Source organism: Psittacula echo, assembly GCF_963264785.1.
Source record: "Psittacula echo genome assembly, chromosome: 19".
Classification (NCBI taxonomy): Eukaryota; Metazoa; Chordata; class Aves; order Psittaciformes; family Psittacidae; genus Psittacula; species Psittacula echo.
Window position 1 is genome coordinate 6,300,248 of NC_137755.1, and position 16,390 is coordinate 6,316,637.

Genomic DNA, 16,390 nt, shown 5'->3' on the forward strand with positions numbered 1-16,390 from the left:
CATGGGCTGAGCCAGACTCCCTCTGGGTGACCTCCTGCACCACAACTCCACCTTTGGAGAGACATTTCTCTTACCTACCTTTGAGTCTGAACCTGCCAAGCTGCACTTTGTAGAGGTTTCCTTCTCTTCCTGCTAGCAAGAAAACTCCATCATCTCTGAAGCCACATTTCAAGTAGTTGTAGGCTGCTACTATAGTGTCAATTCAGCAGGTGGAGTGAATATCCCTCAGCAAGGAATTCTGTTCCTTCTAGAGGAATGGGTGATGCCATCAGGATAGAGAACTAAGCAGCATGGGAGAGCAGTGGGAAAAGCCAATGGTCCGGATTGAGACCTTCCTGGCAAGAGCCAGAAGGAAAGGTGGTGTCCTTGGGTGCAAGGTACCCCATGCTGTGGGGACAGGGCACCTCATTTGGGACAGCTTCCTGCCTGAAGCACCCTCTCTCACTGCAGGAGGTTCCTGCATTCTCCAGGCTCAGGGATGGATCCTGCATTCCAGGCAAGTTTGGGTAGTGCAGGAGAGGGAGACAGGGAGGTCGGCTCATGGGGCATGAGGAGCAGTGTTCAGGCACCCCCAGCAGTGGGCATTCCCCATGGGCCACGCTGAGGCATGTTCCCATGAGGGAAACTTCTCAGACAGCCTCTGCTTTGTCCAGGCTCTGCAGCCACACTCCAGGAACACCTACTCCTCCTCCACCTACAGACATCAACTGCTCTCCATTGCTGGTCTCCATCCTGTTTGTAAAGATTGGTTAAAGCCCTGAACCATCACCTCGTTTCTTGCTGACTTCCCTCCACCCTCCCTCACCTCCCTGCACACTGCTCATTGTCACCAGTAACTAAGTGAAGAGTTAAGAAGCTCTCCAGGCTTTCCTCAGGGGGTGACCATGTTTCTCCATTCACCATTGATGGATCCATGGAGTGCCAGGTGTGAGGTTCCTGCAGAGGCAGAGCTGCCCCTGGGCAGAGCCCTGCTGCCGGGAGGGGTGTGCAGGGCAGAGCTGAGCACACAGCCCATGGGATGGGCTCTGGGAGCACTGAGAGGGAGCAGAGCTGGGCCCAGAGCAGCAGCTCCTGGCAGGGACAGCTCCAGGCAGCAGAGACATGGGCAGGGAGTGGGGGGAAAGGGCAGCCCATGTCTGGGGAGGGTGCGTTCAGGCAGCTCTCTTGGTGTCTGGCACTGGAGGTGGCTTCTGGCCATGCTCTGCTGGGCAAGGAGCTGGCTGCCTCTCAGAACATCTCCTCTGCACTTCCCTGTCTGCTCTGCCTGTCCTGCTGGGCTTGTGACCTGCCCCCAGACAGGCACAGCTCTCCCATGGGGTTCTTGGGAGTGCGGAGTCTTCCCTTGGTGTCAGCACTCTGCGCTCTGAGTTCTTTACTTCTGCTTCCAAGGGCTGTGTCCTGCTCTGTGTGTCACAGCTGCACCCTGGGATGCAAGGGAGAAGTTCTGCCCTTTGAAACAGCAGGGCTCCCTACCTGGCACCAGAGTCCAGTTGTTCTTTATCTCATTCTTTCTCCTTTTATTCTATTTATCTGTGTGTGGAGTAATACTTGGGCTATCACAAGGACAAGTGCAGGGTGTTGTGGTTTAAGCCCAGGCCATAAATTAGAACCATGCAGTCTACTTCCCACCTCCACCCTTTCCCCCCCCCCCCCCCCGGCGACTCCTGGAGGGGCGGGGAGAAGAATAGAAAGAATGCAACTCCCAGGGGTTGAGATAAGAACAGTTTAGTAACTAAGCTATAACACAAATCACTACTGCTAACACCAATAATAATAATGATAAAGGAAATAACAAGGGAAGAGGATACAACACCTTACCACCCGCCGACCGATAACTCGCCCTCCACCCAGCCGAGTTCCTGCCCTTCCGAGTAATTCTCAGTTACATCCCGGGCATGATGTGCTGTGGTATGGAATACCTCTTTGGCTAGTTTGGGTCAGGTGTCCTGTCCCCGCTTCCTCCCAGCTTCCCCTCCTCCCTGGCACAGCATGAGACTCACATAGTCCTTGGTCAAGGTAAACATCAGTGTTATCAGCTCTGTTCCCAGGCCGAAAGTCAAAAACACAGCGCTGCGCCAGGTACGAAGAAGGAGAAAAAATGACTGCTCCTGCTAAACCAGGACACAGGGCAGCTGGAAACAAGAGTGATGGAGTCTGCAGCTCTCCAGACTATGCACTCATCCACGAGCCATGCGTTCAGTTACAAAAATTAGGATTTCTACACCTCAAATAGCACTTGTCAGCTGAGAAATTCCTGAGAAAATCCTGATAAAGTCACGCTGAGGCTCTGCTCTGCAGCCACAATTGTCATAGTTGTGAGGGCAGACACTGAAACTCTGTTACATCTGACATCCCTGGTGGGTATCGGAGCTTTCGCAGCGCGGCTTCATGAAAACCCCGCAGCGATACAGAGCTTAGTCCTTGGAGCCACATTGCTTCTGCCAGCACACTTAGCCAGCAGCACCAGGAAAGGGAAAATGCATTTGAACTTGAGGGGATGGTGGAAATCTTGTGGGAAATGAACTGGTTTTATCCTGAGAAGTCTCCTGTAACCTGTCACTGCCTTTTCCTCCTCTGACAGTGCCCCATGCCCAGCGGCAGCAAATGTCCAACGGCAGCTCCATCACCCACTTCCTCCTCCTGCCATTTGCAGACACGCGGGAGCTGCAGCTCTGGCACTTCTGGCTCTTCCTGGGCATCTTCCTGGCTGCGCTCCTGGGCAACGGCCTCATCATCACCAGCACAGCCTGCGACCAGCACCTCCACACCCCCATGTGCTTCTTCCTCTTCAACCTCTCCCTGCTGGACCTGGGCTGCATCTCCACCACTGTCCCCAAATCCATGGTCAATTCCCTGTGGGACACCAGGGCCATCTCCTACACAGGTTGTGCTGCACAGCTCTTTTTCTTTGTCTTTTTCACTTCTGCAGAGTATTTCCCCCTCACTCTCATGTCCTACGACCGCTATGTGGCCATCTGCAAGCCCCTGCTGCACTACGGGAGCCTCCTGGGCAGCAGAGCTTGTGTCCACATGGCAGCAGCTGCCTGGGGCGCTGGGTTTCTCTATGCTCTTCTGCACACAGCCAATACATGTTCATGCTCCCTCTGCCAAGGCAATGCAGGAGTGGATTTAGCAATGGGCCCCCAGGACAGGCAGGGACTGGAGCACAGTGCCTGTATGGAGAGGCTGGAGGAGCTGGGCTTGTCTAGTCCAGAGAAGGGAAGGTTGATGGGGACCTGAGAGCTTGGGAAGAGAAGGCTGTCAAGAACTGAACCACTTGCTCTGACCCTGTTCCTGACGGGTTGGACTTCAGAAATCCTGGTGTCCCTTCCAACCTCTGTTCTCTTATAATCCTAAAATGATGGGCTCCAGGAAGTCCTTACTAAGCCCATACCTAAACAGGGCCTACAAGAAATCGGGAGAGGAGTTTTTTACAAGGGTCTGCAATGATAAGGGGGAACTGCTTGAAGATGAAAGAGGGAAGATTTAGATTAGACATTAGGAAGGAATTCTTCACTGTGAAGGTGCTGAGGTGCTGGCACAGGGTGCCCAGTGAAGCTGTGCCTGCCCCATCCCTGGTTTCAGGCCAGGTTGGACAGGGCTTGGAGCAAGCTGCTCTAGTGGACCTCTCTAAAACACCTCCATAACACCCAGAAACACCCCTGAAACATCTCAAAAAAACCCTAAACCACCTCTGCAACTTCCGATGGACACCCTAAAACATCCCCAGAGCCCCCAAAACACCACTGCAACCCCCAAACTCCTCACATCCTTGTCACCTCCCTGCTTTGAGACTGTGGCCTAACACAAACCCTAACCCATGACTATAAATGCTATTTGTGACCAGAACCCCTGTTCCTGACCCAAAGTCAAATCTAACCTTCACTTCTTTTTATAAGAAGCTATAATGCAAATAAAAGTATTATCTATTATAATAATAGAACTGATTCTATATCAATATGACCATTATAAATTATACACTCTAATATAAATGCTTTTCAGTCCAGTGGGCCCATGGCACCTCAGGCCACAGAAACTGGAGGGAGTCAGCAAGAAGGGACACGTCGCTGCTTGGGTCGGCCTGGGTATCACTCAGTGGGTGCTGAGCAATTGTGTTGAGCATCACTGCTCGCTAGGGAAGCTTTCCTTCCCCTTTTGGTTCTGTATGTCTCCCCTTGTTGTTTCCATTCTTATCAATAACAATAACACTAATATTACATTGTGCTTGATTTCAGTTCCTGACCTGTTCTCATCTCCCCCTGTGGGTTTCGCACTGTTCCCATTCTCCTCCCCATTCCACCTGGGTGCTGAGCGAGCGGCTGCTGGTGCTGAGCGAGCGGCTGGGTTTCAACACTTCCCCTGTCCTGGCCCCTTTGCTGTGGCAGCAGGGGCTGGACGTTTGCACTCTTGGAGCTGGGCTCTTTGTATGGGCACGCAGCTGGAAGCAGCATTCCTGGGCTCAGGAAGCGCAGCTCCCGAGTGTTGCTGGGGCTGGGACAGTGCTTGCCAAGGGCAGGGGAGGCCCAGCAACAGCTCCTGTCCTGGCCCTGTTGCTGGGGGAGCAGAGGGGCTCCCGCGGGCATTGCCGCAGTCAGGATTGCGCAGGTGTGCCCAGAGCCCACCAGCTCCTTCCCACCTTGCGCAGTGCCTGCTGGGCTTCTGGCTGTGCCTGCGCCTGCCAGGGCCTTTGTCACCTTCCCGAATGCATTGGCAGAGCCCAGCAGAGCACTGGAGCCTTGCGCAACGCCCGGCGCTGGCCTGGCCTTTACCAGAGCCCAGCGGCACCCCTCCTGCCGCCTTCCACAATGCCCGGGGGGCTTGCGCGGGCCTTGCCGGAGCCAGGCAGGTCCCCTTGTGCTGAGCTCCCAGGGACAGCACCAGCAGCTGCACTGCCCAGGGGCTGCTCCTGCCCTGACACCTTCTCAGCACCTCTGACACCAGCAGCTGCTGCACACAGAAGGCTCCTGCTTCGCCCCCAGCACCTCTGCAGGCAGAGCTCAGCTCCAAGCACAGGAACAAGCCCAGCGCCTCCTCCTCACCCAGCCCCTGCTCCTACAGCTGGGATGGCACCAGCACATCTCCTGACAGCTTCTCCTCCCTTTAGAGCACGCACCCACCATGTGTTTCAAGCCAACACTACAACAGGATTGCAAAGTCAAAGAACACGTACCTGGATGCGCAGGGCAGGCACGGGAGATGCAGCCTCCCGAGGGAGGGCTCTCCTCTGCACTGGTTCCTGCAGGGCTCTGGCTCCTTAAATAGCCCATGCTCAGCGTGGGGGCCCCGTCACAATGGGTGTCTCCACAGCGACCGCCACGGCTTTGTGATGGCGGCAGCATCGTGCCCATGGCACTGGGCACCCAGGGGTGCTCCGGGAGTGGACATGGGGGGACCAGCCTCTGCCCTCTGCTGCCAGAGCCGCAGAGTCAGTCTCAGTAAGAGACAAACCTCAAGCCCCGCAACAGCCATGCTGGGCTCCCCTGCATTCCGCACGTTTGCAGCATCCTTCATCCCACAACCCCACAAGAATGAAATGGCTCCATCCCACCAAATGCTTCCTTTTACTTCAGTCTGCATGGAAAACAAACCAGATTCCTGCGTTCTCTACACTGTGCACTATTAGCAACTGTGAGCACAAATCCCACCGACTCAACACGCAGTCCCACGGCCAGACACAACAGCACAGACCGCCGGGGCCAGCCCCCACACTGCCCCAGCCCCAGACAAGACTCCGCTGTGGAAAAGCAACCCTCAGCTGCAGACTGAGAATCAGCCCGTGCCAGGGAAACGGCAGCGACCACAACTATGGCCACAGGGAGCTGGGGAGCAGGAGCCGCTCCGCACCTCCGCCAGGCTGCTGACGGGAACGCTACAGACCTCGGACGGGCACGGGACGCACATGGAGGGAAGGACCCATATGGAAAACCTGGCAATCAGCAGCTGAAGGAGCAAGGGGGGGGTCGGAAACCCGCGGGAATTAGAGAGAGAAATAATTCACCCACCAGCTGGAGCTCTTTAAAAATACGAGAACAAAGTCATGAAAAGAAGTGAAAAACCAAACCTGGAGCAACAACAGAAAAGGTAAAACCTTCTATCACTAAAATCACTATGAAGAGCTGTACAGCAAAGTTTGCTGCTGTAGAGCTGTTGTGGTTTAAAAGGGACAGAGCATAAAACTAGACAGGAGAAAGGATAATTCTAACCAGCAGTGATGCCCAATGCAATTGCTCAGTACCCACTGAGCGATACCCAGCCTGACCCAATCCCATCCCTTCAGGGTGACTCCCCCAGTTTCTATCCTGGGTTTGACGTGCTGTGGGATGGAATAACCCTTTGGCTAGTTTGGGTCAGGGGTCCTGTCTGCTTCCTCCCAGCTTCTTGTGCCCCTCCTCACTGCAGAGCGTGATTGACTGAAAAGTCCTTGATCAGGGTAAGTGCTACTGAGCAACAACGAAAGCATCAGTGTGTTACCAGCATTATTGCCAGAATAATGCGAGAACACAGCACTGCACCAGCCACAGGAAAGAGAATTAAATCTATCCCAGCCAAAACACCACCCAGGGGGCTGGGAGCTCAACCCCGATGTCAGCATCAGCCACGCTGCCTGACCAGGGGATGGGAGATCATCCCTGAGGCCAGCACCAGCCTCGCTGCCTGCCCAGGCAGCCTTGAAACCCTTCACACCAAAGAACTGCTCCAGTTCCCAAGACAAGCCAGGGCTGCAGCAACCGGAGGAACTGTGGGTGCCCCTGGAACAGGGACTCCCAGGCAGAGGTTGGAAACTCCCCACGAACCCTTGGCCCATCGTGTAGGGTTGATGCACCTGGGGATGCTGGCGCTGCCACTGCAGAAGGTCCCTCCTCTTGGATGCTGCCCAATGATGCTGCAGGTGCTGCTTTGGGAAGTTCTCAGAGTCATCTCTGCACAGTGACTGCCGTGGGGAGTCACCGCATGCAATATAAGCAGTGGGAGCGGTGATGTCCTAGTGCATGGCAGGTGACGTCACAGTGTGTAGCAGGTGACGTCACAGTGTGTCACAGCAGCCCTGCTGCCTGTCCAGGCACCAAGACGGGAACCAGGATAGGAGCTGCTCTTGCCTCCTCCACCCATAGCTTGTGTTCCAAGGAGCAGTTGTCATCTCCAAGTGCCTCTGGTGAAGGGTTCTGTGGGGTTCCGTGGCCTCGCACACCTGAACATGAGGTGTTCCAGACTCAGCCACCCCTGTGGTCCCATGTCTCTATGGTCATTGTGATGTCTGTGTCCCCATGGTCCCCATGTGACCCACCATGTCCCTATGGGCACCCTGTCCCTAGTGCGTCCCTGTGGTCACTGTGTTGTAACCTTAAATCTTAAACTAACAATAGTGTGTGTGCCTTTAGCATAGTAGAATAGACCAAACTGTTCTAACTTACTAACGTGTAGAGAGAAAGGAATGTTTGGCTGATGGGGGAAGGAACATCATGGGACTGATAACAACTATGGAGACAGTAAATAAGACCAAAGATGCCAGCCTTCAAGACAGCAGACTGGCACCCAGCGTGGAGTGAGACTGGAAAAGAGCAGAAGCAAGGACATACCAACTGCTAACTGGGCACTCGGGCCTTGGGAGCGTGCGCAAGCACAGAGTTCATTCAGTAAACACAGTGAGGAAGACTATCGGTGCCCACCAAAGACTCCCACTCAGCAAGAAAGCTCATGCGTAATTAGGATGCAAGTATTATAACTAGTTCCTGGGAAAAGCTGTGAATATGCATGACTATGCTAAATATAGAGCTGCTGTTGGCAAGTACCGGGTGTGCTCACCTTTGTGAAACGATTCACGTGTGCGCCCAGCGCTGCAATAAAGAATGCTGCTTTCTGAAACTCCAAATTGAGCCTTAGAGAATTTCTCTGACCGACTTTGATGGTAACAATTTGGCGCCTGAACAGGGACACCCAGCTGTGTTTCCCACGGATCTGGGGAGTCTCTGGGACCTTCACACCAGCATCAGGGGAGTTTGCTTGAAAGGAAACCCAGTTCGCAGAACCAATCTCGGGACCTCAGTGAGACCCTGATTTAATTTCTTTAAAAAGGCATTCTTTTTGGTCCCTTTCCACGTAAGGCACAGAGGGACGCCCTTCGCGGAGGTTAAAAGGCAGTTTAGTTTTGGTCATCTGGATTTTGGTATTTGGTGGAGGTCAGGATCATGGGTACCACTGCCTCCAAAGGGGGGATCCTGAAAAGGTCCCCATTGGGTTGCATTTTGCAACAATCCCGGTGGAGGTCAGGACCACTGTCTCCACAGAGGGGGATGAAGAAACCCCATTGGGTTGCATTTCACAACACTGGAAACAAATTGGTGAACACCCGGGTGGTTCGGTCACTCGGGAGACTTTGGAACAAAGTGGTGGACCCCTGAGGGGTTAGGTTACTTGGGAGACTCTGGTAAAATACTGTTGTCATTGGTGGATGTTATTCTTAAGATGAGAAGGAATTTGGGATGAAGTAGCTTATGTAGAAATGTGTTTCACTTTGAGAAATCATCTGGAACGGCAAAAGGATTGCAGTTTTAATTTTGCACTGCAGGACCTGTCTGTATTGTCTTGGAGAAAGACAGTGAAATTAGCTTAAACGCTGTTGCTCTTTGTACACCATAGAGCGGTTATGCACTAAATATTTGAGGAATGCAGAGGAGGATTTGGATTTGATGGCAGCCCCCCGGAAAAGGGGTACTGTGAATAATGGGGCTGAAGTTGCTGACAATGAGAATCAAGCACAAGCACCAGCACATGCACCAGAGATATTGGGGCGGGGGGGGAGGGTGGCTGGCTGAAGGATTTTGCCTTACACCAGGTCAAACTAGGGGAAAATTAGGGGAAACTCTGATTACACCTCTAAGTCAAGCTGTGCGTAATGATGATCTGCTCATTATGAAGATTCCCTTTACTATTATAGATTTGAAGAGTTGGAAACAAGTGGCTGCTAATTACGCATCATGCTTTCTAGAGTGTTGACACAAATATGATTATTCGTAAGGCTCAGACTGCAGTACAGCAACAAATAACAGCAGGCACAGCGACAGGTACAGTGAATCTTCATGTACCTACCCCTGATCTGAACTGGGACCCTAATCAGGACAGGCAAGCTTTGAAACAATAGCGGAGGTGGATTTTATTCAGCGTTAGGAATGCGGTCCCCAAGGCAGTGAGCTGGTCTAAGCTATATGAAATAAAGCAAGATGTAAATGAATCACCTTCTGGATTCGTGGGAAGATTAAAAGATGTGATGCATAAATATGCTACTATTGATCCTGCAGCAGAGGAAAGAAGGAAAGAGTTAGGCCATTTAACAAAAAGTCAATCCATGAAAGACATAAGGAAAAAGGTACAAAATCTTCAGGGGGAGGACCAATGTGATTTGGTAAAAACAATGGATGTGGCCTTGGAGAACTATCACAATCGGACCACTATTGCTCTGGTGCAAGTTCTCTGAAATGGTTCAAATGGTTCAATAATACTGGGGAGGGCTTTCAATTCCTGATTATTAATATAGGTATTATTAATAGAATTCATATAATTATTAATATAATACAATATTGTGTTTTGTTGGTTATAGTGTGTCAGGTTTCAACGAGAAATTTGTTAATGTATATGTGGAGCCATAAGAGAAGCTTCAGAGTAAAACTGGAATCTTTAGGAGAAAAAAAAAGAGAGAAAACTTGCTGCCTGTAGCTATCCCACAAGAAACCAGAAAGGGGGGAGTGGCCCAGGAGGAGACAAAACAAGGATTACATGGAAAGGTTTGTGAACAGATTCCACAGGTTGCACTCAAAGGGAAAATGCCCTCAGAATCAAAAGAAACACTGGAGATTTAGTGGACCATCAGGACAGGAAGAGAGAATGATTCCTTTAGATGAAGATTGAGGAGGAGCGGGGGAAGATTCGAATCCCTCCCCAGCAGAGCCCCTGGCTACAGTTAGGTTGGGGAATGAGAAGGTAAAATTCCTTCTAGAAACAGAAGCTACTTGTTCTGTTATAGATACTTGTAAAGGGCAATTAAGCAAACAAACAGTTTCAGGCATTGGTGCCACAGGTGGACAGGAACTCGTCCTTCCTTTATGTTTGAGAAATTGGCAAACAGATGTTGAGCCATAAAGTTCTTTGCATGCCTGAGTAGCCCATGCTGGTATTGGATAGAGATTTACTGAGTAAATTACATGCATCCATTAGGGTTAAAGAAAGAAAATTCAGGTCCATGTTCATAATGAAAAAAAAAAAGCTGCGGAGGTAAGAGCTTTTGTTACAGAAACCAGGCACAGAGCCGGATATCACAGAGAAAGTGGGTATATCCACAAGTATGGGCTGCCAAAGCACAAGGACCATCACGAGATGCAGAAGCAGTAACTATTCCTGTATGACAGAGGGCGTAGACTTGAAAGTATCAAACCGTTTGTACCAGCAGTGGTTTTGACAACAGATTCAGAAGCAGGAGAGCTGACCCACAACTGTTTACAGACCATAACATAATAGAGCTAAACCAAACATAATAGAGGCTAAAGCCCTGCATTCCTCCTCCCCCAACACATCAGCACAGAAAGCTGAGCTGATGGTGCTACTGAGACTTCTGAAATTGTCAGAAAGTCAAAATTTGCTTTCGAGACACATCAGTTTGATAACGCTCCAGAGAATATTGGTAATCACATTGCTGACAAAGCAGCTGAAGAAGCTGTGGATGGGGACCTTTTATTCCTATTGCCTCATAAGTATCAGAGCTTGGATAATGAAGTTCCAAGTTATCAAACAGAGGATGGGAAATTACCTATTCTTAGGAGCCAAGAAGCCCGATGAAGGATGGTGGGTTACACACATGCCTCCTGCACACAGAAGGCTCCTGCTTTGCACCCACCATGTGTTTCAAGGCAACACTAAAAGAGGATTGCAAAGTCAAAGAACATGTACCTGGATGCGCAGGGCAGCCACGGGAGATGCAGCCTCCCGAGGGAGGGCTCTCCTCTGCACTGGTTCCTGCAGGGCTCTGGCTCCTTAAATAGCCCACGCTCAGCGTGAGGGCCCCATCACAATGGGCGTCTCCACAGCGACCACCACGGCTTTGTGATGGCTGCAGCATCATGGCACTGGGCACCCAGGGGTGCTCCGGGAGTCACTGCGGGAGGTCCAGCCTCGGCCCAGCCGGCTCGAGGATGTCCGAGCACAGCATGTAGCATATAGCAAGGCACAGCATGTCATCGAACAGCAGAGCATAGCATAGCTATGGAGAAACCAGTGCCCTGACAGCTCAGTATCTGGAAGTGAACTCACCCCCAGCCAGCACTGCAAATCATCGGGGCCTAGGTTCTGGGGAGACGCTGGCTCAGGCAGTCGGCTGTGTCCCATCTGCCTTGACAAACTGCCACCACAATCCGCAAGTGGCCCATGCCCACTGTGCCCAGAGGCTGGGATGCAAAGCAGAGAATTACAAGGGTGTCCCAGTCACACTGGGGAACCCCAAATGTGGTTTTACACAGGGTTCTCACACCCTTCAAACGTTCACGTACCACACACTTGGACTGAGCACTAGCACCCTCACTACCAATTACTAGTCCTAGTCAAACTCTGCCAGGCGCTCATGCTACTTCTGCTGCAGTTCTGCTCTTGTCTATTGAGGCAGATGCCGCTGGACCAGTCCTGCAAGAGATACTGATTAATGGTGTGCGGGACAGTGGGAGGGTTTCAAAGACATGCTGGAGGGGCTGGGATTCTGCCATTATTTCTGCTGTGCTGCAATACCCCTTCTCCTTCACAGACAGCTCTAAGATACCCTAAAGAAAAGTCCTAGTTCCAGGGCTGGGATGAAGCTTCCAGGAAAAATCCACTACCTCATCACATTACAGTGTACATATAAATATATAGAGACACACGTATAAATAAAAGACCTATGAATACTTGAAAGACTGGTTGATCTAGTAGTTAGAGGAAGAGAATTTTCATCACATGCCTTGTGGGTCCCACCAACCAGGGTCCCAAACGCCAGTGACAGGGTGACGAGAGGCAGCAAAGATGCCATCCCAGGGGGATCAGTCTCCTGAGAGGGGGGAGGAAATAACAACCCAAAAGTGAAACAGCCTGAAGCAAGCACTGATGTTCCCTCCCTCAGCTGGCAGACACACTGCCTTCCTGCAGTGTCATTTCTCTGCTGAGAGACAGAGTTAAGGCTGAAAATCAGCTTTTCTTAGAATCACAGAATCATTGCATTTGAAAAGACGCTTGAGAGCATCGAGTCCAACCATTAACCTGTCCCGAACAAGCCCACACGCTGACCATGACAACATCCCTGTGGGATACCCTGTTTGGATGGTCACCAACAGCAACTGGATCCCAGTCACATTTTACAGCCTACCATAATTTCACTCATTTCTAATCTATCCTGTTTGTTCTTAAACATTTTGCTCTACATTAGAGCATGGAAATCAGCTGGACAAGTTAAGTTACTGCAGAAACCCCCTCGCATAGATCATGGGACTTAAACACATTTAACAATCTCTTAATAACTGAGTAAACCAACCAAACATTTCCCTCAATTTGTAACTGGAATTCAGCACTACTCTGTTTGGAGGCACAGAGACAAGAGGTGACCACACCACTCTGTGAGAAGGATGGATTGAGGGAGACCTTTGTTGCTTTTTCTCCTCAAAAAACCTCAAGCCCCGCAACAGCCGTGCTGGGCTCCCCTGCATTCCGCACGCTTGCAGCATCCTTCATCCCACAACCCCACAAGAATGAAATGGCTCCATCCCACCAAATGGTTCCTTTTACTTCAATCCACATGGAAAACAAACCAGATTCCTGCGTTCTCTACACTGTGCACTATTAGTAACTGTGAGCACAAATCCCACCGACTCAACACACAGTCCCACGGCCAGACACAACAGCGCAGACCACCGGGGCCAGCCCCCACACTGCCCCAGCCCCAGACAAGACTCCGCTGTGGAAAAGCAGCCCTCAGCTGCAGATTGAGAATCAGCCCTTGCCAGGGAAACGGCAGCGACCACAACTATGGCCACAGGGAGCTGGGGAGCAGGAGCCGCTCCGCACCTCTGCCAGGCTGCTGACGGGAACGCTACAGACCTGGGACGGGCACGGGACGCACACAGAGGGAAGGAGCCCATGGCTCTGGACACCCAGGGGTGCCTCGGGAGTGGCCACGGTGGGACCAGCCTCTGCCCTTTGCTACCAGAGCCCCAGATTCAGTCTTAGTGGGAGACAAACCTCCGGGCCCCACAGCAGCCTCGCTGTACTCCCCCGCAACCCGCATATTCGCAGCGTCCTTCATCCTGCAACCCCAAAAGAAAGGGATGGCTCTGATAAGCGGATATACTCCCCAGCTCGTTAAAGTTGTAAAGTAGGTATGCCTTTATTCAGCTGAAGCGCATGGGGGATCGCTCCTCCAAAAGCATGCGCAACCCAGTATCCTTTTCCCTCTATATTTATTTTCTAAAGGTATACATATTAATCAGGTTACACAACATGCCTATACCTATTAATGGTCTATCTCTGCTTCATATTATAATGAGGGAAAAAAGTTCTTTGCGCTTGCGCAGTGCCTCCTGGTTGTCGTGGGCGAGGGTCTCAAGACGCAGTAAATGAGGCTTCCTCGGGTCTGAACTTTTCACCTCTAGTCGTCACGCATGCTCCCTTGGTCCCTTGGTCTTGGTCCAAGCTCAGAGGCTGGTTTCAGCCGGCTTAGGGGTCCAAGGAGCAGGAACCGAGTCACAGTTCCTTTCCTTTTATCAGTAGCCTTGCATCCTTCCAACCTGCCTTGGCAAGCACAGTAAATATTAAGCAAGCAGTGTACATTGTTTAGCAAATAGCTGTAGCCCCTAATAAATCATGGTAAGGCATGGTAGGCATTAAGCAAGCAATGTACTCTAAGCAATACCCCCCTGTACAACTCCCCTGTACAATAGTCCATATCAGCTCCATCCCTTCAAGTGCTTCCTTTTATTTCAATCTGCATGGAAAACAAACCAGATTCCTATGTTCCCTACACTGTGCACTATTAACTGTGAGCGCAAATCCCATCGGCCCCACAAATCCCACGCGGTCCCACGGCCATTGCATCACAATGACCATGGTGACTGGGGACCACAGTGGTGGCTGATTCTGGAACTCCCCGTGTTCATGTTTGCGCGGCTACAGAACCCCATGAAACCCTTCAGTGGAGGCACTGGGAGACCACAGCTGCCCCATGGAACACAAGCTACCCGTGGAGGAGGCAAGAGCAGCTCCTCTGGTGGTTCCCGTCTTGGTGTCTCAGAGCCGGTGACGCCTGTGGACACAGGAGCGTGGAACGAGGTGGGTGGCAATGGCGATCTTGGGGTGCTTTAGGAGTTGCCAAGAACACCTCAAGTGACTTCCCCAGAGTGGCTGCTTTGGACTCGGTGTGCGAGTTGTGCTGGCTGAGCCGGCAGCAGAGCGCTGCGGCTGCTGAGGGGAGATCCTGGGATCTGCCCTCATTTCTTGTGTGGTGAAGGGCCTGTGGGGATGGGACAAGGGGGAAGGGCTTTAACCTGACAGAGAGGCGAGATTGAGATGAGATCTTAGGAAGTTGTTCCCTGTGAGGGTGGTGGGACACTGGCACAGGGTGGGTGATGGGATAGAAATAGTTAATAAAATGGATCCAGGCGTTATCACCCTGGTCCAGCTTAAGGCTTGGGAACAGTAAAGAAAACACCAGGTGCTATTGCCCTGGTAGGGCTTAAGCCTTGGGAACAGTCAAGAGAACAATGAAGTGCCAAGATCACTTAGCAAAACAAAGCAGGCGGTTTGCAAGCTAAAGCAGGGTGTGTATCTCAGAAACAGACCAAACAATGTAAATATTTGTAACCCTTAGTAGTTTCTCCCTGAATCGGGATGATACGGAAGTAACAGAGTGCAAAGTTACTGCTTAGCAGTTAGTAGACTATGAAAGGGATGGGAGACGCAAAATAAATGTCTTCAGATTTCACCAGAACTGGAGTTCATCTTTGGTACGCTACAGCACAGGGTGCCCAGAGGAGCTGTGTGTGCCCCATGGCTGGTCGTGTTCAAAGCCAGGTTGAACACAGGGGCTTGAAGCAACCTGCTCTAGTGGAAGGTGTCCCTGCCCATGGCTGGGGTTGAAGATGGATGAGCTCTAAGGTGTGAGGATGGAAGGCACGGAGCCCGCTACAAGCTGGATCGTTTATTACAAGGATTACATGATATTTGTATGCTTCCAAGCAATTAGCTAAGCACATCTGTGTCTGCCTTGCGGTTACATTTATGACTTTGGGCAAAAGGTCTATCTGATTTTTCTCATCAACATCCTCTATCCCGTTACGACATCCTTATTCCTTGCCAGTTCCAACATCTTCCAAGTACCAGTCAGGGACGGGTCACTCCTAATTGCCTGCTGTAGTTCTTCCTTCCCATGGTCTCTGACAGTTTTGATACATTCCAACCCCCACACTAAGGCCCCTCCCAACCCAAACTGGGTGGCAGCCCATGATGCTGGCACGCAGTGCTGTGGGCTCGCTGGCAGGTGATTGCTGGGCCTGGCTCTTGCCCTGGCTCTTTGGCCATTGCAGTGAATGCTGCATGCGAGGAGGGATGTGGGAAGAGGCTCTGTGCTGGCTGAGGTGGCATGGTCATGCTGGGACCTGCACCCAGGAACCCTGTGGGTAGGGACTGGGGCTTTGTCACTGCTGTCATTGCAAGCATCCAAGGAGGTTGTGTTGTTCTCTGCTCCCTTCCCACTTCTGCCTAGGTCACCTCATGTCTGCAGCCCAGCAGTGCTGCCTGTAGCACCCCCAAAAGTGAACCTCACCCCACCATCACCATGGGTCCCGCCAAATGAAACTGGGGACCCAAAATCCTGGAGTGGTTCGACCCTCACCCCAACTGGAGATGCCCCAAAAAAGCTGTTGCCCCCCCCAAAGACACCAGCCCCAAAATGCTCCTTGTTGCCCCCAAACCGCACACCATGGGGCACACCCAACCCCTACCTGCTCCGGTATCAGGGAACTGCGGGGGAGGGGGAGGGGGGCGCAACCCTAGAGTGGGGGGGTGCCTAATTTGGGGTGTCCCCCCCAAAAGAGCCCCAGGCAGGAGGTTGAGTGGGGGATGAGCCCTGGGATATTGAAACCCCAGCAGGATCTGCGGCCATAGAGCTTATGTCGGTCTGTAGTGGTGCAAACTGGTCCATACTGCTCCATACTGGGATGTGTAAATTTGAGGCCAACACCAAGTTGGGTGGGAGGGTTGAGCTGCTGGTTTCTACTTGGTTTCTGACATGGCTCAGGTGGAACTTTGACATCACGCAGTGCTTCCCACACTGCTGTTGCTGCTTCCTCTGCCTCTGCAGTCAATTGTTAATCATCTTCTTCAACCAGGT

General features: G+C 51.7%; 1 protein-coding gene across 1 annotated transcript in view; it reads left to right on the forward strand.

The window, feature by feature from the left end:
• Positions 1–2,604: 2,604 nt before the first annotated feature.
• The window catches only part of LOC308228464 (olfactory receptor 14C36-like), a gene marked incomplete at both ends in the record, with an annotated part of 88,875 nt that continues 75,089 nt past the window's right edge, over positions 2,605–16,390 (forward strand). The window contains one exon of the mRNA XM_080631823.1: positions 2,605–3,091. Coding sequence (XP_080487949.1) covers positions 2,605–3,091 — 487 coding nt within the window. The remainder of the gene's footprint in view (positions 3,092–16,390) is intronic.